Below are 23,938 nucleotides of genomic sequence, written 5' to 3'. Positions count from 1 at the left end.
ACCTGGATGAAGGGTAAGCGTCATAAATACATAGCCAAATAATGCCGAGGTTTAGGGTCTTGCACATAGCCTATGATTGCATGAGGTTGCATTCACACTGACAAAGGATGCGCGCGGCAATGTTCTGTTTAATCCCGAAAGAGCTGTTTCTTTGTTGTTGTTGCATGTTACCCTTAGCTGGCAATTTAGTTCTCGATTTATAAAGAAACATTTAAGACCCAAAATAGTTGCAACCATGTAATTTTCTTTAATTGAATACAGATCCGAAAAGTGAAAAGAGGGGCCGCCATGATCGCTTTGTAGTCCACATGATGCTCTGTTGTTGACTGATCAAAACACGAGGATGCCCATCGCCAAGCAATATGGCTATACCGCGATTTACATCTATAGAACGATGTTATTCTGTAGGCCTACCCAATGCAACACTAACGTTTGGTTTCTCAATTAAAGCTTCTCTTTTCATTTGAAAGCAAAACCACTTGCATGTATCTAGCTTTGTTGTTATATGAATAGGAGTATCTATGTACCAAAAGGTAGCTATAGAATAATATTGAATTACATAGGCTATTGGGACTTTTTCCAGTGAAGCTTGATAGTGAAGGACTATTTTTTTTTTTACCCATATCACTTCTGTAACCACAGTGTTACTACAATCATGGTAATATTTTGTACCGTAAAATGTAGTTGTAGAAAACGTTCTACATTGTTTCCTTCGTGTAGTAAATAATGAATAGTGTTTGTGTGATGAGTAACCATGAACCCCAGGGCAGTGAAAGGTGAGAGATGTGAATCTGGTGACTTGGAACACTAGGCCTATCGTTCGTGTGGTTGCCTGGTTTTCTATCACGCCAGAGGCTGCCAGAGAAACAAGACACGTTGGGCACTTTGCCACCATGCCACACCCTTTTTCCACTGAAAGAAATCATCTGAATTCTGGTTAGACAATTCAACGATCAGATCACTGAAGAGGTTTGAGTGTCACCGAAGTGCTGACCTATATAGATATTCAATTATACTGAACAAAAATATAAACGCAACATGAAAAGTGTTGGTCCCATGTTTCATGAGCTGAAATAAAAGATCCCCGAAAAAAGCACAAAAAGCTTATTTCTCTCAATTTTTGTGCACAACATTGTTTACATCCCTGTTAGTGAGTATTTCTCCTTTGCCAAGATAATCAATCCACCTGACAGGTGTGGCATATCAAGAAGCTGATTAAACAGCATGATCATTACACAGGTGCACCTTGTGCTGGGGACAATAAAAGGCCACTCTAAAATGTGCAGTTTTGTCACACAACACAATGCCTCAAGTTTTGAGGGAGCGTGCAATTGGCATGCTGACTGCAGGAATGTCCACCAGAGCTGTTGTCAGAGAATTGAATGTTAATTCCTCCACCATCACTCCAACGTCGTTTTAGAGGATTTAGCAGTACGTCCAACCGGCCTCACAACCGCAGACCACGTGTAACCACGCCAGCTCAGGACCTCCACATCTGGCTTCTTCACCTGTGGAATTGTCTGAGACCAGCTGTTGTAACTGAGGAGTATTTCTGTTTGTAATAAAACCCTTTTGTGGGGAAAAACTAATTCTGATTGGCTGGGCCTGGCTCCCCAGTGGGTGGGCCCCTGGTTGGACGTACAGTCATGTAAAATCTATAAATTACGGCCCAATTTATTTATTTCAATTGACTAATTTCCTTATATGAACTGTAACTCAGTAAAATCGTTGAAATTATTGCATGTTGCGTTTATGTTTTTGTTCAGTTGTCAAGGTTGAGTGTAGATGTGGTGTGGAATCAAGCGCAGGACACACAGAGGCTTCGTACTAACGTCTTTAGTGAAGACAAAAGGAACAAGCCAAACACGGCTAAATACAACCTGGCAGGCAAGCGAACTTTACGCACACCGGTAAAGTACAAACAAAAGGCACACACTGTGCGGAACTCTCTTCAAAACAATACAGAGAGAACAAACAAACTAGCATCCCAAAATGACACGAACAATTACACACAACACATGACAAAACCCAAGAGAACTTATAGGACGCATAATTAACACTAACAAGGAACAGGTGTAACAAAACAGACAAAACCAAACATCGAAACATAGAACGGTGGCAGCTAGTACTCCGGAGACGACGACCGCCGAAGCCTGCCCGAACAAGGAGAAGGAGCAGCCTCGGCCGAAACCGTGACATCAGTATACTTACAAATGCAATGCACAATACCTGCAGAATAATGACCCCTCATAAAAGCATAACTTTTTGCCCCCAGACTGATAAAAACAGTTTACTGTATCATTAATGCTGTTGTGACTGATGGTGTGTGATATGTTAACCTACTGAGGTACACAAGGCTAAATTGGAGCTGTGACATAAACTATAACACTAGCACTAACTGACTATTGCCTATCTCTTGTTCACAGGCTTTCAGTGTGTTTATGTAAGGCTGTAGGAAACATGCAAAAACTGTGGCCTTATCGGACCACAGAGATACAGAGAGAGAAGTGAGAGAGACAAGAAAGGAAGGGGAGGGTTGTCTTGTATGAAAATGAGTGGGAGAGAAGTAAGAGATGGTGAGAGGCCAGGGTTGAAGAGAGGGCAAAGAGAAATAAAGAGAAAGAGAGGGTAGGAAAAGAATAGACAGAGAGATGGATAGAGGCAGAAAGAGGGCAGAGTATATGTGTGAATATGACTGCCATGGAAACGTATAACAGTTGTGTTGTGATACAGAAACCTGTTGGCTGTGTGAACATTGACCTTGAAAAGTAAACAGTCTTTCCTGTACATCTGTCTGAGGACAATGAGGATGAGGTCCACTGGCTTATCAGGTTCCATTCAATCTTAAAGAGAGACAATATTCTAATGATGTCACTACACAGTACGAGAAATAGCCTATGAATTTTGGTCACAATTCAATCATTGTTTTAGGACCTTATCTGCAGTTACCATGCACATTTATCATGATTAATTACATTCTTATTATCAAAGAGGTTATAAAAACATGGCAACTTAGTAAAGTGTTTCTACCGTATTCCTCATCTCCTCTGTGGTAAGGCACTAAAGACTACACTTGAGTCAAATCTGTTTTTTGATCACCTAAAGCGCAGTATTTTTCCCTGCGCATGCTGAACTTGTTCTTCTTGTTTGTTTGGCGCCATGACGAATGCACTTTCTATTATTGCTAGCTCTAGACTGAGTCCCTAGGTGGCAGGCGCCTGTAGACATGTTCACACAAGGCACAGACTGAATCAACAAGCGGCACGCTTTGTCTGAGTCTGAGAGACAACTTTTGGTGTTCTCTGATACTGTCTCTTTAAAAACTTACGGTTTAGAATCACAAGCACTATTATCGGCCAGTACCTTTCCATGGCTTTGCAGTACCAGCCGTCCAACATTAGTGTGTAAAACTGGGTCAGGATGTAGGGGGTGGGGGTTCCACACCACACTGGAGGATGGGCTGGTGTCATGAACGTGAGATTTTGGCAGCACTTCCTGTTTTTGTGCCGCAGTTGAATGAGCGTATGTGTGTATATCAGAGAGAGGAAGTGCAGACACAGATGGGTCTGCAGCTGTACAGTTCAGCTCAACCCGCTCACCTCCACACCCCTAGTCTCCTCCCCCACTTGTCCATTAACTGAAGTTGTATTCTCTTAACTCCAGGATTTTAATACCATCTTGGAATGCCCTTATAATTTCCTTTCTCTTTCAACCTACAGAGATGGAGACATCCCTGCCCCTGACCAGAAGGGTAAGCACCGTTCGCTCTTTGTTTGTGCATGACATGTTTTGTTTTGTCTTATGTGGCAAAAAGTCCTGAATGAATGTTATCTGATATTATACCAGCAGATGGCAGTAAACACCAGAAAAATATCTGTGTGTTTGTGTGTCTGTGTGTCTGTGGTGTATATTGGGCTGATAAAGCAGGCTGTCTGAGAGTAGACGGAGTGGATGTTAGATGAGTCAGAGAGAGATAGGAGGGATATGAGGACACAGATGGCGAGATAGGGGGAGAATGAGCTAGAGAGAGGGATGGATGTAGAGCAGAGAGAGAGAGAGAGAGACCTGGCTGGTTCTCAGTCTGAGATGAGGCTCCCTGCCCCAGAAAGGACAGGCTCCATCTATTAGCTTCCTTTCTGCCAATGCCAGGCTCTCAGCCAGAAGGCCTGTGCCACACTCACTCCTGCTGGGTACAAATAGCAAACAGCTCCCCCTGCCCCTGGAGTCAAAACCATTTGCTTTTGAGAAAGGGTTTCACCAAAGCTGTGTTGTATTCATTAGGTATCTCGTAGCTTATTTTCAAAGATGCATTATGATGCATTAGAAAATCAAAAATCAAATTTAAAAAATGACAATTATGACCATTTGCATGGCAATTAATCATTACCCATAATCTTCACATTCCTACTTTAGATGCACTTACAGTATGAAGCATATCGTTTTACAAGTCATTCTGAATTTCTGAATGAATCTGCTTCTGTAAATGACTAAAATGTAAGTGCAAACAGTTACAGCTCTCACACGGGGGCCCTCAGCACGATACATAGGAAAACCACAGACATATCACAATTACAATACGCTTATACACTACCAGTCAAAAGTTTGGATGCAGCTACTCATTCAAGGGTTCTTTATTTTTACCATTTTCTACATTGTAGAATAATAGTGAAGACATCAAAATGATGAAATAACACATATGGAGTTATGTAGTAACCAAAAAAGTGTTAGATAAATCAAAATATATGTTATATTTGAGATTCTTCAAATAGCCACCCTATGCCTTGATAGTAAAAAGAAAGGAAAACCCTTGAATCAGTAGGTGTCCAAACTTTTGACTGGTAGTGTATACATACTGTATACAGTAGTCCCCTGTAGCGCAGTTGGTAGAGCATGGCGCTTGCAACGCCAGGGTTGTGGGTTCGTTTCCCACGGGGGGCCAGTATGAAAAATGTATGCACTCACTAACTGTAAGTCGCTCTGGATAAGAGCGTCTGCTAAATGACTAAAATGTAAAATCTAAATTAGTGAGTAATCAGAGTGGAAGTTTCAGATGAGTGATGTGAGTGAAGAGGGTATGCACTGATGAGCTCATCAGAGTTAACTTAGTCACAGTTTGATAACAGAAGTGTAAAATTTAGATAATGCTGAGTCAGACAGTAAATAAGAGGCTCCAAATTGATAATGTATGATATTTTTTTTCTACCAATTCTCAGTAATAGGCCTATGTTAGGGTAGACGTGAGTAGAGACTCTCAGGTCCCCTTTCTAGGTCTTGTCAGAAAGCTTGCAGGGTATGGGCTGGTGTTGTTTGGGGCTGTTCCCACAGAGGGTTACTGTAAACCTCTCTGCATTATGGGTAAAGTGGGGTGGAAAGATGGAGAGAGGAGAGTTCCTAATCCCATATTAACCCCTTACCCAAGACACTTCTAATAAAAGTTATGTTGTTCCAGGTAATCTGACTGAAAGTGATAACAGTGGCTCAGGAAGGCACACCTTTGCAGTATATTTGTATTTTCCTCGTATAGAAATCCTTATAGACATCCTATAGAAAATCGTATAGAAATCCTTGTATAGAAATCCTTATGAAATCCCCCCCCACACACACAAACACACACACACACATATCCCCCCGTCCTCTCTGTGAACACTACTCAAACAGAACTCTAATGGTCTCTGAGCTGCATGCAGGCCTATAGACCTCAAGTCATGTTTGAACAACCAATCAATTTCCCTCATACCTCTCTATTTGAAAGTATACTTAGAATGAGAAAAGTTTTCAAAGTTCATCCCTCCATGTCTAATGGATTGTTCTGACAGAAAATGTAGGGACATCTACAGAGGAGAGTTCTGAAGAAGAGGAGGATGAAGAGGAGGAGGAGGATTCTGGTGAGCGGCTGCTAGAGCTCAAAATCTCTCCATCACAGTATGAATCTTCGGGCTTTATCACATCCTCTAACATAATGTTCTCTCTCTTTGTCTTTCAACAGATGGCTCTGCTGAGAAAGAAGAAGGAGGTGAGAAAAACACAGCCTCATTCTCTCAGCTTCATCAAAATAATTTCCAAATGGCTTGTTTGGATATTTTTAGAAATAATTGTATTCTTTTTTTGGTTCTCCCAACAGAATCAGAGGAGCCTGACGTTGAGGGTTCCAGTAATGGTGAGTGGGAACTAAAACATCAGATACAATGCCTTAGAGTATATCTGCCTCTGAAATACAGATGAATAGGCTCTTTCACCTCAGAATGACCTGAGTAGAATGATTGCTCCTCTCCCCCAACTTCCTTCATGAGGAGTAACTTCTCTCTCCACAGAATCAGAGTCGGCTCATCAACCTCATGCAGAGGTTTCCCTTGCTAAAGGTATCCTCAATTTGACAAAAGTCATTCTACTATCAAATGTTTAGCTTTTTCCACAAAAGGCCTAGCTATCCTAGATTGTAATGGTTGAAAGGCTAGAGAGAGTATATCTGGTTTCATTCATAGGTTTATGAAAATGTGTCTGCAAATCATAATCTGAGAGGGAGTATTCCCCAAGACGGAGTGCCTAGTTTGACGTTTGATCTCTCCTTTGTCAGATGTGCCCCCCAAGCCATGTTGTGAAAAATGCAATGCTGTCCAGCAGGTGAGTACATTTTTGGGATTGTGGAATTGAATGATAGTTGTGTAATAAAGCCTCAGAGACGTACAGAATGGCTGTAGACTCACTAGAGGAACAGGGGCTAATCTTAGTACCATGTCTGTTTCTCTATCAGAGTCAAGGCAATGAACTGGTTATTCCCAGGAAGATCTCTAAAGGGCGCCTACAGTGAGTGTACCTCTTCTACCTGTAGCCTCGTTCCATCTCTTTCTCTTTCTCACTCAGCCTTTCCTTCTCTCTCTTTTTTCCTCCATCTCTAAATCTCTCTGGTTCTGTGTGTCAGGGTGCAGCTGGAGGGAGAGGGGACATATGAGTGCTCCGTCACCGGCCTGGTGTTTGAGGTGTCAGAGAGAGTCCTGATCCGCTACTCAGTCCTGTCCTGGTCCAAGTTCGGCATGTTCCTCAGGGACTCCTGGAGGTTCGCTGGGCCCATCTTCAACGTGGACTGTGTCAACAGCCCCTCATCCATCCTCACCTCCATCCAGTTCCCTCACTCCCTCTGCCTCGCTGACCCCGACAGTGAAATGACCTTCAGTGTCCTGCATATGAAGGACAGCTGTCCAGTGATCGAGCCCTCGGTAGACCACTCTGGCAGCCATGTAAAGTGGCGTGTGTCGTCCCTGTCCCCGGTGGGGCCCATTGTCCAGAGCAGCAAGCCTGTAGAGCACCACGGGGTGGTCCTGGTGTATAAGGAACTGGCTTTGAACAACTCTTACTCCTTTCGCATCTACCTGGCCACCAACAACTCCTCCGATATTAAGGTGAGATGGACACAGGGTGTATGTGTGTGGATTACTGTAACATGTTACTGAGTCAGAGCAAAGAGGTGAACATGATCAGATAGATTGTAATGTCCACTGGCCTGACTTTCTGGTTCTCTGTGCCTCTCTCACTGTGGTCTCTACTGAGGGAAGTCACGTCACACTGGAAGTATGCGGTCTGTTTATGTGTGTGTGTGGTGATCAAGATTAGTTAATTAGTTAACACTATATCGAGGGCATTGGTGCGTATTAATTAACACAAATGATTGTGTATTGATTTGTGTATCTGTATCTAGGAACAACTCAGATGGAAACCTCAAACATTAGATCTGAAGCTAGCCCAGTGGGCAACACAGGTTAAAATGACAATGTTTTGCCAACTGGTAGGGTTAGATTGGGATATGATACACCATATGATATCAAATATAGACCACAGTGAATTTTTAGGTCACAGTTCCTGAAATGTGGTTTGAGCCCTGATAGTGTGTAGTAGTATCAGTGGTGAGGGGAGTGACTGAGCTCAGCAGAGACATCAGAGCACTCAGCATCAGAACAGCCCATTTAACCCTACCTAACTGGCCAGGGAAAGGAGTTGTTGACCGTTAGTCAACAGGGAATAGACATCCCCACCCTTGTTACCATTATTGGAATCCTTCGCTTACCTATGGTAAATCACTGGTCCATTTCTATCTGTTCCTTTCATTCTTTCACTGTCTCTCTGCCTCTCTTTCTCCTCCTCTACCCCTCCCTCACTCCAGGACATAGGGAAGGAGGTGCGTTGCTCCAAGAGGCGTTACCTGAAGGTAGAGAAGCCACCCACCTGTAAGCTGGATGAGAGGAGGTACCGCCTCATGAGCGAACCAGAGGGCGACATCAGCCCTGCGGTGAGGATTCATTCACCCATTACTGCATAACCAGTAAGCACTGACCTATGTACTGTACACTGAGTATACCAAACATTAAGAACACCTTCCTAATATTGAGTTGCACCTCCTTTTGCCATTAGAACAACCTCAATTCGTCGGGGCATGGACTCTACAAAGTGTCGAAAGCTTTCTACAGGGATGCTGGCCTATGTTGACTCCAATGCTTCCCACAGTTGTGTCAAGTTGGCTGGATGTCCTTTGGATGGTGGACCATTCTTGATACACACGGGAAACTGTTGAGTGTGAAAAAACCCAGCAGCGTTACAGTTCTTGACAAAACCGGTGCACCTGGCACCTACTACCATACCCCGTTCAAAGGCACTTCATTCTTTTGTCTTGCCCATTCACCCTCTGAATGTCACACAAACACAATGTCTATTGTCTCGAGGCTTAAAAATCCTTCTTTAACCTGTATCCTCCCCTTCATCTACACTGATTTGAAGTGGATTTTGTTAACTCAAAATGACACAACGACTAGGTTCCAGTTGAACAACTTTGAATTCACCGTATTTCCACAGTACATTGTTGCCATCATACTCAGGCTGGGTCCATCTCCAAAGAGACTACTGCGCAGGCGTACAAATATCAGAGTGATAGCACCTAGTCGTTGTGTCATAGGGATACTTCAAACATGAGGGATACATGAGGGATATAGGGATACTTCAAACATGAACTTAACAATCTCCCACTTTTCTTTAAAGACAAATAAAACATCAACTAAACAATTAAATGTCCCAAGTATTATTTAAGTTCCCCATTACAAATGGGTTGTGTGACAACGTTTTTATTTTTATTGCTCAAGCTGCCACTTTCCATTACTGAGTGCCTTTAGGAGCACAAGACCGGCTGCTCCCCTTTTAGTCAGACAGTCAGCAAGCTGTTCCTTTGTGGCCGACCACAGAATCCGCTGGATTCTCTGTGCTTGAATACGTTCCTTGATGCTGCTAATCTCAAGACAAAGTATTTTCTCTGTGACAGACTTGGTTGACTTGACAGCATCAACTAGGGAGTAGTTGTCAGTGACACAAACTACAAGTATAATGTGCCGTTTTGTCTCACCAGTGGTAAGACTGTCCTCATAAGTTGCCAGAAAGATGTAATTGTCAATTCAATCCGCAAGAGCAAGGGTTTCTCCAGCTAGTGAGCTTCGGACAACCCTTCTGATCCTCTTTGACTGCCAATAGATAGGTGAGAATCTTCCTTCTTCACCCATTAACACAATTAGATGTTTACCTTGTGTGCCTCCATCTGTAAGGTTCCCTAGGGAAGCATCACTGAAGACAACTAGTTTCAGAGTCATCTTTTCCAACATGCTGAAACTTTAGAGTCACTTGTTGTGATTTCAGTTTACGAACAACTTTGTTTGCCTCGTGAATGGTTTGTTCAGTGGTGTGTTTTGTGTTGGATGCCAAGTTGCAGCCATTAAACATTACATCAAGTGTACTCTGTCTAGCAACCCATAGAATTTGACCTATCTTTGACCTCAATTGATCAGCTTCAATTCCACAGAGAGGGGAATTCCTTTGTACGGCTCTTGAAGAATCCATATGGATGGGTTGAAGATTCTTGATATAGTTTTCCTGTTGCATCAGTATTGTTCCGTCAACTGTAATAAACTCTAAGCCAACATAACAAAAACTAGCATGCTCCTCACGGCCGACCTGGAAAACAGCTTTGAGGTGTGGAATCACAGTTGTAGCAAAGGTCTGTGACCCACCCCAGATGAAATCATCAACATGACAGGCAAGTACTCCAGTCACATTTCAGTCTTGATCAAGCCAATAGAAGACTGCAGTATCCACTTGTGACATTTTCCCACCTGTACTCAGAATTGTTGACTTGACTTTGTTGTACCAGTAGAGTGATGCACCTGCCAGGCCGGACACACACTTGTTTAGTTTCCACAGTGTTCCTTCGCTCTTAGCTTCAGGTGGAGGTCGGATGTGAATGTCCCTTGACAGCTCTGTTCCCTGCAAAAATGCAGATTTGATGTCTATGGAATAAAGTTTATATTTTGTCTGGCAGATCACTGTCAGCAATCTGAGTGACTCTGAGGCGCATGTCGGTGAGTCTTTTGGGAGTTCTTTAGCATCCAGCTCCTCAAAACCTCTAGCCACTAGACGTGCCTTTGGCACTATGCCAGTTAAGGATTCTTTAAGGGTACACAACCACCTTGTTGAGACACATTTTTGGCCAATTCTTTGACTTCCTCAAGCACTCAATTTGTCCTCCAATTACTGAGCTCATTTAGTTTAGCTGAGTCAAATGACACGTCCTTTGTTTGAAGTACATCATCATTTTGAATGTCATTCTGTTTTTCTCAATTTTCCATTGGTTCAATTCTGAGATGATCTACAAGTGACAGGTCAGCTGACCCTGTTGTACCAGAAAGTGTAGCTGGTTCAGAGTACTGCAAGTTGTACCAGTTCTGGTGTTTTCCTTTGGCTTTTCCTGCTCGTCCAATGACTGTTGCTGTGTGTGGAATACCACTTTCTCTGTCCATGTATTTAACAGTTTGTCCAGTTTTGAGATTGGAACAACCATGTTGTCTTAACACATGTGGCTGTTGTTGAACATTTTCCTAATTTGAACCTTCAACAGTATTACCTGTGTCATGCTTGAAGGTCTCTGCCCCCATTTCCTGTCTCAGTTTCAGTGTCCATATCATTGGATGCGACATCTGGTAGGTTTGTGTTAATGTGTCCTTTTTATCATTTTCAGTAGGAGGCTGATTCTCAGCAACAGCCCCTCCATCTTGTTGATCATTTACTTTCCGCAATTTTAAGTGATGCACCCTGACAATGGTGCCTTCGTGCCTCACAAATATCACCACACCATCTTGGTCAATGACTACTCCCGGTCCTTTCCACTCTTGACAGTCAAATCGTTTGTCGTACACTTTGTTTCCAGTCTTGTACTTCTCATCTGTGGGACTAAGCTGTTTACGCAGAGCCCTGAGAATTCTCTCTGAACACTCTGCTTCAGTGAACGCTTTTCTCGCTGCATGTAGTGCTGAAAGGTGCTGTCCTACCCATGCATTCACACTGGTCCCTTCTTGTGCTGGTGGCTTGTCAACCAGTACAGAGGGAAGATTAGGGTTCTGCCTAGTTGGTATGGACTGTAGCCATGAACATTGTGCATTGAGTTGTTTGCCATCAAAGCCCAATCTAGGACTGTTTTCCAGTCACATCCATTGTCTTGCTTCACTTTCAGCATGATCTCTGCTCCATGGACTGTATGCAGCAGTTGTCTTTACTTCCATGTTGAATTTCTCAGCCATTTCTCGTATTTCATTATTATTGAATTCTCCTCCATTGTCACTGTACAATTTCTGTGGCGGGCCATACACACTTATCCAGGAATGAATGAAGTGCTTGACGATTTCACTGGGTTTCTTTTTTTTATTCATAATGCTTCCAGCACTGAAGCGTGTGAAGTGGTCAATTATGTGAAGGTACCGCACACTTGGAAGCCAGTGGCAAACCAACAGCTGGTCTGGGCTTAGGTTTCTGGCATGTCTCACAACTGTTAACTATCTGCCGTAGAATGGAAATACTCTCATCATTCCCAGAACTGCTGAGTCATTTCTGAAGTCTGTCAACTGTAGCATGTCCAAACTGTTTGTGAAGTTTTAACAATACTTTGTGTTTTACTCTGTGGTCATGTGCTCTGTGTCCGTCAGAATCTCATTTTTACATGGACTCTGTGTGATGTCTTTGTCTAAAATGTTTACACAATAGTAGCCTGAGGTAGTAACTTCAAGGGTCACTTGTTGTTTAAACATCACTGCCTTGTCATTTTGTATGTCTAGTACAGCCCCTGCCTTCTTGAGGGAACCTTTGCTTAATAGTAAGAGGATATCTGCAGGGACCACCTCTGTTTCAATGTGACACTTAGTCTGACCAATTTTTGCTGGTATCTTGACTCTCTTGGTAGAATGGACGACTCTCCCATCTCCAAATCTGAAAGGTCTGTTGCTTGGTGTGTCAATCATATTTTGTACTTCTTTCATATTTAGTTCACTGACATAGCTATCAAGCCGTTTTGCACCACACACTGTGTGTGTGTACATGCAGTATCAATCACAGCAGATCCTAAGGATTCAACTATAAAGATCTCAGTATCAGAAGCAGATTCATTTGAAAACAGTGTAATGTTACACTGCTCTATCTCTGTGTTTACATTTTCCTCTGTTACTTTAACTTGTTCAGTACAGTCTTTAACCCAATGGTAAGAGCTTTGACAAATAGCACATTTGGATCTCCTTCCATACCTGTCCAGTGGATTTGTGCCAGGCAATGGCGCCCTCGTCTGGTTGTCTTGAGAACATGACTTGTTTTTGGGCCTTTTCTCCACTGCTCAGAGTAATATGCCGTGTCACTCACTTTCATTCTATCTGTTATTGGCGCGACAGACGTCTTTTCACCAAAAATCATTTTTATTGCCGACTTCATTGACGCAAAAGTCAGCACAGTACAATCAGTCAAAGCCAAGTGTTTCTCTTTACCATCCAGACAGGCAGTATCTAGCAACTTGAAAGCTAACACTGCATCCGGGAGAACCATGTCGTACTTGCGCATCCTATTGTACCTCTGTTCTAAATCAATGATGTAGTCTGTCATTGCAACCGAAATGTCTCTAGTAACACTGTCAAACTTTGAATACGCCTCGTAGACACAGTCTTTCTCTTCTTTAAGAAACAGATTCCAATGCTCTGATCAAAGTTCCCATGCCGTCATCCTGGTTCAAATCCTCCGTGGATATTTCCAGTGCTGTATCGCTCACTCTTCCGTCGAGCGAAAATACCACCGCAAGTGCTTACTTTTTCTCGTCCAGATTAGTAACCAATGTCCAGATTCCAAGTTAATTGTTCCAACTTTCATACGACCTCTTCTCGTCAAAGCGAGGTTGCACATTGTAGTTATTAGCCATCCTCTGCTACCAATGTTAACTCAAAATGACACAACGACTAGGTTCCAGTTTAACAACTTTTAATTCACCGTATTTCCACAGCCATCACACTCAGGCCGGGTCCATCTCCAAAGAGACTACTGCGCAGGCGTACAAATAACAGAGTGATAGCACCGTAATAACAGAAATATAGGAATACTTCAAACATGAACTTAACAGATGTAACAGGTAACATCAATAAGGAATCATAGCTTTCACCTGGATTCACCTGGTCAGTCTATGTCATGTAAATAGCAGGTGTTCTTAATGTTTTGTATACTCAGTGTATGTATGTACTATGTGTGTGTATTTATATGTCTGTGCTGTGTGTGTATGGTGTCCTGTAGGACTTGCTGTTCACGCTGGCCGTGACTAAATTGAAGGGATATTTTGAGGCGTTCTTTGAGCAGCCCCCTCCCTTCAAGCTCTCCCTCATAGAGACAGAGTCCGACCAGACTGTGTGGTCAGCCACCATCAGAGAAGGTACGTACAAACCTTCTGAGTGTCTGTCTGTAATGTGTTGTGAGTGAAGGTGCAGGAGATTCATGTGTCTTCCTCTCAGGTGACTGTGTGGACAATGCAGTTGAAAAACCAAGGAAACGGACAGCTAGTAAGTTTGTCATTTTTGTTTGCCACCTCTCAATATTGGCATCAATAGTTAACTTTATTCCAGTGTATGTTCTAGATATCTAGTTGTCTGTACACAAGCAATTTTCATCCATCATTAAAAATAGCTTTTGATTGACAGGGATTTTCTCCTCTTCTGTAGGCAGGAAAAGAAGCACCAGCACATCAGAGGAAGAGATGACCAATAAGAGACCTCGATCTGTAGATGAGTCAGGTGATGGTTTGAACACATCCAATGTGTCATTTGCTGTTATTACTGTGGTGTTATTCCTGTTCAGTTGCTGTTCAGTTGCCCCTAAAAGTCTAACGTTCCTCTGTTGCTTCCAGACGGAGTGCTGACAGTGCAGGTCCCAGATGTGTCGTCCAAGCAGCTGATGCAGGTGGCTAAGCGGCTGGGGAAGGAGTGGAAGCAGGTGGCTATCGGTTGCCTGGACCTGTCCTCCAAAGAGCTGGACGATATACAGGCCAGTGAGGAGGATGTCATCATGCAGAGGTATAGTTGATAGATATAGTATCTGCACCCTTAAAACTAAACTTTATATTACTTGCCAGACATTATTTTTGGGGTTTCTATTTGAAGCATTCCTGGCATAACCAATCATACAATAATTTTTTAAAACATTTTTAGTCATTTAGTAGATGCTCTTATCCAGAGCGACTTAGTGAGTGCATAATTAAAAAATAAATAATTCATATGTTTGGTGAAGATTTATTTTTTAGATAATGTGACCCTAAATGTGACCCCCCTTTGTGTTGTGTTTCAGGTTTAAGGCATTGGAGCGCTGGAAGACTGGCAGGCCAAAGGGTCAAGCCACTGTTGCTCACCTCTTGATGAGCCTACAGGAGCTGGATGACCTGCCCAACGAGGTCTACCAGACACTGCAAGGTTAGAGACACACCAGTGGAGGCTGCTGAGGGGAGAACGGCTCATAATAATGGCTGGAACAGAGCAAATGGAATGGTATCAAACACATGGAAACCATGGAAACCATGTGTTTGATGTATTTGATACCATTCCACCTATTCCGCTCCAGCCATTACCATGAGCCCATCCTCCCCAATTAAGGTGCCACCAATCTCCTGTAAGACACATTAGACTAGAGCCACACACACACACTCACACTCACCCGTCCACACACTCATACACACTCACCTGTCCACACACACATTTGTACTCATGCTTGTCTCCAATTTCTGTCTGTGTTCTCCTCAGATATGATGGACAATAAAGCTGCCAAATGAGATCTCTTTAGCCTCCCGAGGTCCCTGCCTTTCTGCAGCCCTGTCGTTAATAAGACAGAGAGACAATGGGAGAGAGACGTTTGAACTCTTGCCTTGAAGACAGAACTCTCTCTACTTATGCTGTATGGAGTAGGATGAAAGTTTTCTCTAGACCAGATATGGGCAACTCCAGTCCTCGGAGGCCGGAGTGGTGTCACACTTATCCCCCATCCCTAGCAAACACAGCTGATTCAACTAATCCAATCCGGCCCCTGACGACTGGAGTTGCCCGTCCTTGCTCTAGAGGCTGATCTAAGGTCAGCTTTGCATACCGCCTTCATAAATTGAGGATTTGAGGAGTGTACACTGATCCTAGATCAGAAGCATTATGGGTCCCGTGCCATTGCCTAGGCAGGGCAGGCACCCCAGCCTAGCACTGTCACCCCCTCCCAGCCCAAGACAATTGGGCTTCAATTGCCTTCAACTGAAATGTTTGATTCCTGCAGGCCTGGATCTAGAGAACTTTGTGCCCTGCCTAGTAGTGATATTTAGTAGTGGGAAACCCTGTCTTTTCACCCCTCCCGTTCTCTCAGCATTACAACAGGAGTTCAACAAAGACACAGAAAAAGAATTTCACCCAAGCATTTAATCTTGAATGGTCATTTTCTTAGATGTTCACAAATGGTCCATTAACCTGGAATAACACAGGTGTTATCATGCTGTAGAGGTACCCCGAACAGCCAGGAGCTAATGCTACGACCCACGGTGCAAAGAAGACCTCTTATGTCATAGATGAGCTCTGGGAAATAGGTAGCTAAAGTGTAGCCGGTAACAGACATGGTGCTGCAGTATGGAAACTGTTAACAAACTTACGGGGCGTTGTATATTTTGTATTTTGATATTTCTCATTCAAGGCATTACCACTTACTTAATCATGGAATTGGACCAACTACTCAAGGAGTGTAGCTCTACTTTTTATACTGTGTACATATTTTCTCTGTATTTAAACTATGCTGTGATTGTTTTAATTTTTTGTACAGTTTGTGTTTGTTCGTTTTTATGTGTGTTATGATGAAGTTGACAGTGGGGATAGCTAAGCTTCATTTCAGAGAAAAGATTGGTAATATTTACTTTTGTTTAGCCTGAATCGTGTACATTCTGTAGCCTGGAAATCACGCTCAGTGCATTTTAACAAGGTGGGCTTGACTGAATTCCAGAAACCACTAATTTAGGAGAGTATTTTTAGTTTATAAAAAGGGCTACTAACTTATTTTAAACACCTTTCAATAGGGATGTCACTGTTGCCGATACTGGGACGCAAATACCACAGTGAGATGAACAACGATTAATTGTTGAAATTATGAATGGGAAAACCATGAGTTAAGTGGTATATTGGGTATTGGATGCCATTTGCAAGTGTGTACATATGTTTACACTGAGAGTGATCTCTCAGAAAGTCCATAATTAATATTCCAGTCATTACATGTGCACTTCTGTAATGTTACACCTCAGGTATGGGCCTTCGTGGGGCTCTGGGTATGGTGTCTAAGATTACAAGTCTTTGACGGAATAAAATCTTTTTTTTTTAAATATTAATTTCATTTCTTTCATTGCAAATAGTTTTCAGCTAGTAGAGGTAGGCCTACAGCTTGATGGAGGTCTTCATGACTGTTAGTAAACACAAATGTTTCATTAAGTAATAGCCTACAGGTTCAGTGGCCTTTACAGTATTGCGTGACTCATAATGACCTTGCCAAGTCTGGAACCAACAGGACCCTGAACAGCTTCTACCCCCAAGCTACAGTGAGGGAAAAACGTATTTGATCCCCTGCTTTTTTTGTACGTTTGCCCACTGACAAAGAAATGATCAGTCTATAATTTTAATGGTAGGTTTATTTGAACAGTGAGAGACTGAATAACAATAAAAAAATCCAGAAAAACGCATGTCAAAAATGTTATAAATTGAATTGCATTTTAATGAGGGAAATAAATATTTGACCCTCTCTCAATCAGAAAGATTTCAGTCTATAATTTTAATGGTAGGTTTATTTGAACAGTGAGAGACTGAATAACAACAAAAAAATCCAGAAAAACGCATGTCGAAAATGTTATAAATTGAATTGCATTTTAATGAGGGAAATAAGTATTTGACCCTCTCTCAATCAGAAAGATTTCTGGCTCCCAGGTGTCTTTTATACAGGTAACGATCTGAGATTAGAGCACACTCTTAAAGGGAGTGCTCCTAATCTCATCTTGTTACCTGTATAAAAGACACCTGTCCACAGAAGCAATCAATCAGATTCCAAACTCTCCACCATGGCCAAGACCAAAGAGCTCTCCAAGGATGTCAGGTACAAGATTGTAGACCTACACAAGGCTGGAATGGGCTACAAGACCATCGCCAAGCAGCTTGGTGAGAATGTGACAACAGTTGGTGCGATTATTCGCAAATGGAAGAAACACAAAATAACTGTCAGTCTCCCTCGGCCTGGGGCTCCATGCAAGATCTCACCTCGTGGAGTTGCAATGATCATGAGAACGGTGAGGAATAAGCCCAGAACTACATGGGAGGATATTGTCAATGATCTCAAGGCAGCTGGGACCATAGTCACCAAGAAGACAATTGGTAACACACTACACCGTGAAGGACTGAAATCCTGCAGCGCCCGCAAGGTCCCCCTGCTCAAGAAAGCACATATACAGGCCCGTCTGAAGTTTGCCAATGAACATCTGAATGATTCAGAGGAAAACTGGGTGAAAGTGTTGTGGTCAGATGAGACCAAAATTCAGCTCTTTGGCATCAACTCAACTCGCCGTGTTTGGAGGAGGAGGAATGCTGCCTATGACCCCAAGAACACCATCCCCACCGTCAAACATGGAGGTGGAAACATTATGCTTTGGGGGTGTTTTTCTGCTAAGGGTACAGGACAACTTCACCACATCAAAGGGACGATGGACAGGGCCATGTACCGTCAAATCTTGGGTGAGAACCTCCTTCCCTCAGCCAGGGCATTGAAAATGGGTCGTGGATGGGTATTCCAGCATGACAATGACCCAAAACACACGGCCAAGGCAACAAAGGAGTGGCTCAAAAAGAAGCACATTAAGGTCCTGGAGTGGCCTAGCCAGTCTCCAGACCTTAATCCCATAGAACATCTGTGGAGGGAGCTGAAGGTTCGAGTTGCCAAACGTCAGCCTCGAAACCTTAATGACTTGGAGAAGATCTGCAAAGAGGAGTGGGACAAAATCCCTCCTGAGATGTGTGCAAACCTGGTGGCCAACTACAAGAAACGTCTGACCTCTGTGATTGCCAACAAGGGTTTTGCCACCAAGTACTAAGTTATGTTTTGCAGAGGGGTCAAATACTTATTTCCCTCATTAAAATGCAAATCAATTTATAACATTTTTGACATGCGTTTTTCTGGATTTTGTTGTTGTTATTCTGTCTCTCACTGTTCAAATAAACCTACCATTAAAATTATAGACTGATCATGTCTTTGTCAGTGGGCAAACGTACAAAATCAGCAGGGGATCAAATACTTTTTTCCCTCACTGTATAAGACTGTTAAATAGCTACCAGGAATATCTGCATTTACCCTTTTTGCACTAACTCTTTTGACTCATGACATACACTGCTGTTACTGTTTGTTATCTATCCCGTTGCCTAGTCACTTTATCCCTACCTATACACTACCAGTCAAAAGTTTGGACACCTACTCATTCAAGGGTTTTTCTTTATTTTTACTTTATTTTTTTACATTGTACAATAATATTGAAGACATCAAAACTATGAAATAACACATATGTAATCATGTAGTAACCAAAAAAGTGATAAACAAATCAAAATATATTTTATATTTGAGATTCTTCAAATAGCCACCCTTTGCCTTGATGACATCTTTGCACACGCTTGGCATTTTCTCAACCAGTTTCATGAGGTAGTCACCTGGAATGCATTTCAATTAACAGTTGTGCCTTCTTAAAAGTTAATTTGTGGAATTTCTTTCCTTCTTAATGCGTTTGAGCCAATCAGTTGTGTTGTGACAAGGTAGGGGGGTATACAGAAGATAGCCCTATTTGGTAAAAGACCAAGTCCATATTATGACAAGAACAGCTCAAATAAGCAAAGAGAAACGACAGTCCATCATTAGTTTAAGACATGAAGGTCAGTCAATATGGAAAATGTCAAGAACTTTGAACGTTTCTTCAAGTGCAGTCGCAAAAACCATCAAGCACTATGATGAAACTGGCTCCCATGAGGACCCCCAGAGGAAAGTAAGATCCAGAGTCACCTCTGCTGCAGAGGATAAGTTCATTAGAGTTACCAGCCTCAGAATTTGCAGCCCAAATAAATGCTTCACAGAGTTCAAGTCACAGACATCTCAACCCATCTCAACATCAACTGTTCAGAGGGGACTGTGTGATTCTCTGTAGCTCAGCTGGTAGAGCACGGCGCTTGTAACGCCAAGGTAGTGGGTTCGATCCCCGGGACCACCCATACACAAAAATGTATGCACGCATGACTGTAAGTCGCTTTGGATAAAAGCGTCTGCTAAATGGCATATTATTTTATTATTATGATTCAGGCCTTCATGGTTGAATTGCTGCAAAGAAGCCAATACTAAAGGACTACTAAAGGACACCAAGAAGAAGAAGAGACCTGCTTCGGCCAAGAAACATGAGCAATGGACATTAGACCGGTGGAAATTTGTCCTTTGGTCTGGAGTCCAAATTTGAGATTTTTTGTTCCAACCGCATGTTTTTGTGAGACGCGGTGTGGGTGAACGGATGATCTCCGCATGTATAGTTCCCACCGTAAAGCATGGAGGAGGAGGTATTATGGTGTGGGGGTGCTTTGCTGGTGACACTGTCTGTGATTTATTTAGAATTCAAGGTAAGAACCATAGAAATAGAATCTCTAGAAGGGGCTTATTTAGACTGGTAAATTCATGGGTACACTCCATATGGCTGGTATTGTGATGCAATAATGTCCATGGCAATTTGGAATGTTCTATCAACTGCTGCTGGATTGCCATGGTAATGTAGAATGTTCATTCAAATTATGCTAAGTGATGTGGCTTACAATCAAGTTGTCATCTGAACCTAGGGTTATAAAAGCACCCTGACCAGCATTACCGAAATATCCACAACTACAGATATCACAAAGATCCCGATACTGCAGGACCTCAGTTCATGAGCTGCGACCAATGGTGTCTGAACCCTCCCTGGACCCGTCAAGACTTTCCCAGGTCCCGGCAGACTGGACCCGAGAGACCTCCGGAGACGTGTGGGAGGATGAAGGTGGGCAGCTCATTACTACACCTGTCCGTCGCTCACGACCTCCCGGCAGGTGGCTGAAATCAAAGGCCGGCTGGGATGATTGCGCCCCGAATGACTCCAAGCACACGGTGTCGCAGTTGTCTAATGGGCACGATGATAACAAGGACTCTTGCCACCCTCAGGGAGACACTGTAGATGGGGCAGAAATGTTCACGTCACCTGAGCCGGATGTGGACGACAAGAGCGACCTGATAGCCAAATTCACATACACCAAGAACCTGTACGTTACGGAAGCCGCAGCCACTGAGCTGGCCCAAGAGATAGCCGAGGAGAGGAACGAAGCTCTGCGTAAAGAAAACATTGGCCTGAAGAACCGGATGAGAAGCCTGAGGAGCTCCATGGAAGACATGGATACCCTGAAGGACATAGTCCTGGAGATGCGCAAATCCCTGGAGGAGAGCAACAGCACCACTACACGGCTGGAGACTCGACGTCTGCAGCTCCAACAGCAGAATGACTCCTTCAGGGATACGATTGAAAGTCTGAACGCTGATCTGTCCACCCTTATGCAGGAGAGAGCTGAGGATAGGGTGAAGTTGCGGGATCTGAACCGCTGTATCGGCCTGTTGCAGTCCCAGGTCGATGAGGGCCGAATCACTTTTCTTCACAGGGAGGAGTTGATCCAGATGAAAACTTCGCTCATTGAGGAGATGCAAAGCTCTGTGGCCGAAAGCACATCCTGCGTCCTGGAGTTTCAGGAAAGGGTGCAGGACTTGGAGGAGCAAATTGCAGAAGCCAGGAACGCTAGTAAAGAACATGAGATGACAGATAACAGCTCCATTGCGCGCGGGAAAAGGGCCCATTCCTTTGCTGAGGAACTTGCGCAATGTAACAAGAACTCTGTTGATGAAGATATAAGTGAGGAGAAAGTGGAGGTTTCAACCACTCCAACCCAAAGCTGGCTGAGGAGAAGTCTGCTCGGGGGGCTACAGAAGGGGGTCTACCAGGCAAGGATTTTCGCCCTGGGCGGCATGGTTTCATTGTGCGTAATGGCCGCCAGTGTGCCCACATGCCAAATTGGGCATGGGGTTCCATGCGGAGACCTGCTTGAAGACACAGAAAAGGGCTTTTTCAAATCTTATGTGACTATTAATCACACTGCCCTCCCTCCTGTCTGAATGATTTTATATTTCAACATGTTCCATAAAGATAAGGTATTTTTGACCACAAACAAAAACGTATGTAGCCTATTCATGGATAGAATGTTTAAACCTACAGAGCAACACATACAACAGAGCTAACATTAACACATAAGTCTCAGTAAGCTTGTAATAAATACTTTATTATAAATATTCCAATAAATAACACTGTTAAATAAATACATATATTTCATACATCAAATAAATAAATCCCAGTCCCTAAATAAAGGAATAAATAAACAAATAGATTGACCAACATGATGTTAATTGATTAGCTATGCACTAAATCTACTGTCATCCAGCTCTAACTGAGCCAAAAAGAGTTTAGCTAGCTTATGTCCTACTCATCTAAGCATACACAGTGTAGTGCAGTATTCAACAGTTATGATGACAAAGTAGTTGTTGATGTCTGATGAAGATAATCAATCTTGCTGATGATGAACTTGTTACAGTTGTAGGTGATGATGATGGTCAGTACTTGATATAGTTGATGATGAGGAATCGGATGGTGTTGAAGATGAGGGTTTACTTCCTGTGGTCCCCAGCAGAGATGTAGCCCATTGCTCTGCTAATGGTGATGATCCGGAGGTGGAAGCCCTTCAGTACCTTACACAGATGGACCCGCTGGTCCACAGAGTCACCACTAGTCAGCTTAGGGTCTGCAACCTGCAGGGCAAAAGGAAACAAAACTTAAGTTTATAAAAATGCTAACTTTAAGTCCATAGTTGTGAATGCCTACTAGCAGTGACATTTGTGCTGTCAAACACAGAGGAACACATTTTTGTGTACAGTTTTGCAATTGTCTACATGCGGTTGTTGTCATTAGAAAACTGAATCAAAAGAAAAAAGGAAAATTCAGGGAAGGAAGGAATGTTTTCTGTACAAAAAAGGAAATAGAAAAATCTAATCTTACCTGTGAGGAAGGCTCGCCTTGTGTGGATGGACAATTATTGAGTAGGTTCTGGGTGTCCTGGGCAGTGGAGCTGAGGTCGGCCTGTTTGTAAGCCTGTAGTGAGGCAGCAAAATGTCCGAGGTCTGCTCGGATGTTCCTCAGACACTCACTCTGTCAGAAGAAACCATAAAGATGGACAGAGATCAGCCAATTGGACATATAGGAAGCAGTTGAAATGGGTGAGTTAAGAATGGGTAAATTATGTGAAATGCAGTCACTATTAAATCTATAGACTGTCTAAAGATCTAACTACTTATTTTTATATCTGTGGATTTAAATAGCATACTCTAAACAATTATGCAATATTGTATGAACACAATAGTTACCTCACTAAATGTGGTGTTCTGTTGACCAGAGCATCTTGTGTTCTGAGGAAATACAGCAAAATAATGAATCAATAGACTAATTTGTATCACTATTCTGTAAATACTAATTATTAATTTCAATTAATACATCAAATGCAGAAATATTATAATTTTGTATGTTAATATGAATGTAGAAAATGACTGTTGTGGGACTTACCCTGTCCGTGTTGGGTTCGCAGGCTAGGACTGTCTGTGTCTTACGGTTTACCTCCACGCGCTGCTCTGAGCAGTTTAAACCACCAAACAGGTTTTCCTATGAAGGGAAAATTATTCAATTAGTAAGTGGATACATTAATCACAAACTGTGTGAACAAACTGTAAGTCTATCAAAGATACAGACAGACTGACTGACTGACTGAGGGATACATTAGATATTAATTGAACGTTCAAATGAATTAGTTATAATTGTCACTCACTTCGTCCAGGAGCTTTCTAACATTCTTGACGAGCTCTCTGGAGAGATTAGCGCACTGCGCACATTTCTCAGAGTCCAAACTCAGTGGCGTGGGCACTGGGGTTCCCAAAGAGACTTGGCAGGACAACGCGAGCAGCAGCACACAGCTGGCAAGGTCTGTGTGGAGGGAGGACACAATCAGTCAGTCAGCACCAACCAATGTATCACCTCAATAATCCTCTAAACAAACCAATGATAAAAACACCCCGGAAAATGTCATTCTTTAACTCCTATTTCAAATCAATAAATTAAAATGGAAGACTATGTAAAGTTTGAGGCATATAATTTCAGAGGGTTAGTTGATCAAAACCCCACAATAAAATTAGGTACAAATAAAATTAATACTCACATAAATAAAAGTTTGGCAGCATGATTCTGAGATCTTTGACTCAAGTGTGGCGTAAACTGATGGGTGTGTTGTCATCTTTGCTTTATCTGATCATTATATAGCCATGCAGTACTCCTTGAGGGAATTCCCTGGTCAGGTTTAAACACTAAGCTACGTATAGCACAACATCAAGCCCACAGAAATGAAAGCGACGCGTCAGTCAAATGTAATTTCCTGAC

General features: G+C 42.7%; 2 protein-coding genes across 3 annotated transcripts in view; one reads left to right on the top strand and one right to left on the bottom strand.

Moving 5' to 3' along the window:
• The window catches only part of LOC121567647, a 17,266-nt gene extending 555 nt beyond the window's left edge, over positions 1-16,711 (top strand). The window contains exons 1-16 of one of the 2 annotated variants that reach the window (XM_041877831.2): positions 1-13; positions 3,720-3,751; positions 5,817-5,885; positions 5,987-6,013; positions 6,122-6,157; positions 6,312-6,359; positions 6,575-6,621; positions 6,752-6,804; positions 6,920-7,397; positions 8,156-8,281; positions 13,621-13,756; positions 13,836-13,883; positions 14,022-14,114; positions 14,228-14,393; positions 14,665-14,786; positions 15,114-16,711. The exon at positions 1-13 is cut by the window's left edge and continues 555 nt beyond it. In XM_041877831.2, the coding sequence (XP_041733765.1) occupies positions 1-13; positions 3,720-3,751; positions 5,817-5,885; positions 5,987-6,013; positions 6,122-6,157; positions 6,312-6,359; positions 6,575-6,621; positions 6,752-6,804; positions 6,920-7,397; positions 8,156-8,281; positions 13,621-13,756; positions 13,836-13,883; positions 14,022-14,114; positions 14,228-14,393; positions 14,665-14,786; positions 15,114-15,142 (1,523 nt within the window). In that variant the 3' untranslated portion in view covers positions 15,143-16,711. The remainder of the gene's footprint in view (positions 14-3,719; positions 3,752-5,816; positions 5,886-5,986; positions 6,014-6,121; positions 6,158-6,311; positions 6,360-6,574; positions 6,622-6,751; positions 6,805-6,919; positions 7,398-8,155; positions 8,282-13,620; positions 13,757-13,835; positions 13,884-14,021; positions 14,115-14,227; positions 14,394-14,664; positions 14,787-15,113) is intronic. The other variant, XM_041877832.2, reaches the window with a different exon arrangement.
• Positions 16,712-21,816: 5,105 nt separating this feature from the next.
• On the bottom strand, positions 21,817-23,742 carry LOC121568492. The gene is made up of 6 exons (XM_041879013.1): positions 23,721-23,742; positions 23,334-23,488; positions 23,075-23,170; positions 22,879-22,920; positions 22,514-22,663; positions 21,817-22,266 (listed from the first exon to the last, which is right to left on the bottom strand). Exons 1-6 carry the CDS (start codon positions 23,740-23,742, stop codon positions 22,126-22,128), a joined length of 606 nt encoding a protein of 201 aa, XP_041734947.1. The 3' UTR covers positions 21,817-22,125.
• Between the last annotated feature and the right edge of the window lie 196 nt (positions 23,743-23,938).

The sequence above is a fragment of the Coregonus clupeaformis genome, chromosome 6 (genome assembly GCF_020615455.1).
Source record: "Coregonus clupeaformis isolate EN_2021a chromosome 6, ASM2061545v1, whole genome shotgun sequence".
Classification (NCBI taxonomy): domain Eukaryota; kingdom Metazoa; phylum Chordata; class Actinopteri; order Salmoniformes; family Salmonidae; genus Coregonus; species Coregonus clupeaformis.
Note: the sequence above shows the minus strand (reverse complement) of the source record. Positions and strands in the feature narration are given on the sequence as shown.

Bases quoted from the DNA above. Each gene is read 5' to 3' on its own strand.
- LOC121568492 (XM_041879013.1), bottom strand. From the start codon at position 23,742: ATGCTGCCAAACTTTTATTTAT. The intron at 23,489-23,720 runs GTGAGTATTAAT...CCCTCCACACAG, and splicing joins GCTGCCAAACTTTTATTTAT to ACCTTGCCAGCTGTGTGCTG. The intron at 22,267-22,513 runs GTAAGATTAGAT...TTTGCCCTGCAG, and splicing joins AAGGCGAGCCTTCCTCACAG to GTTGCAGACCCTAAGCTGAC.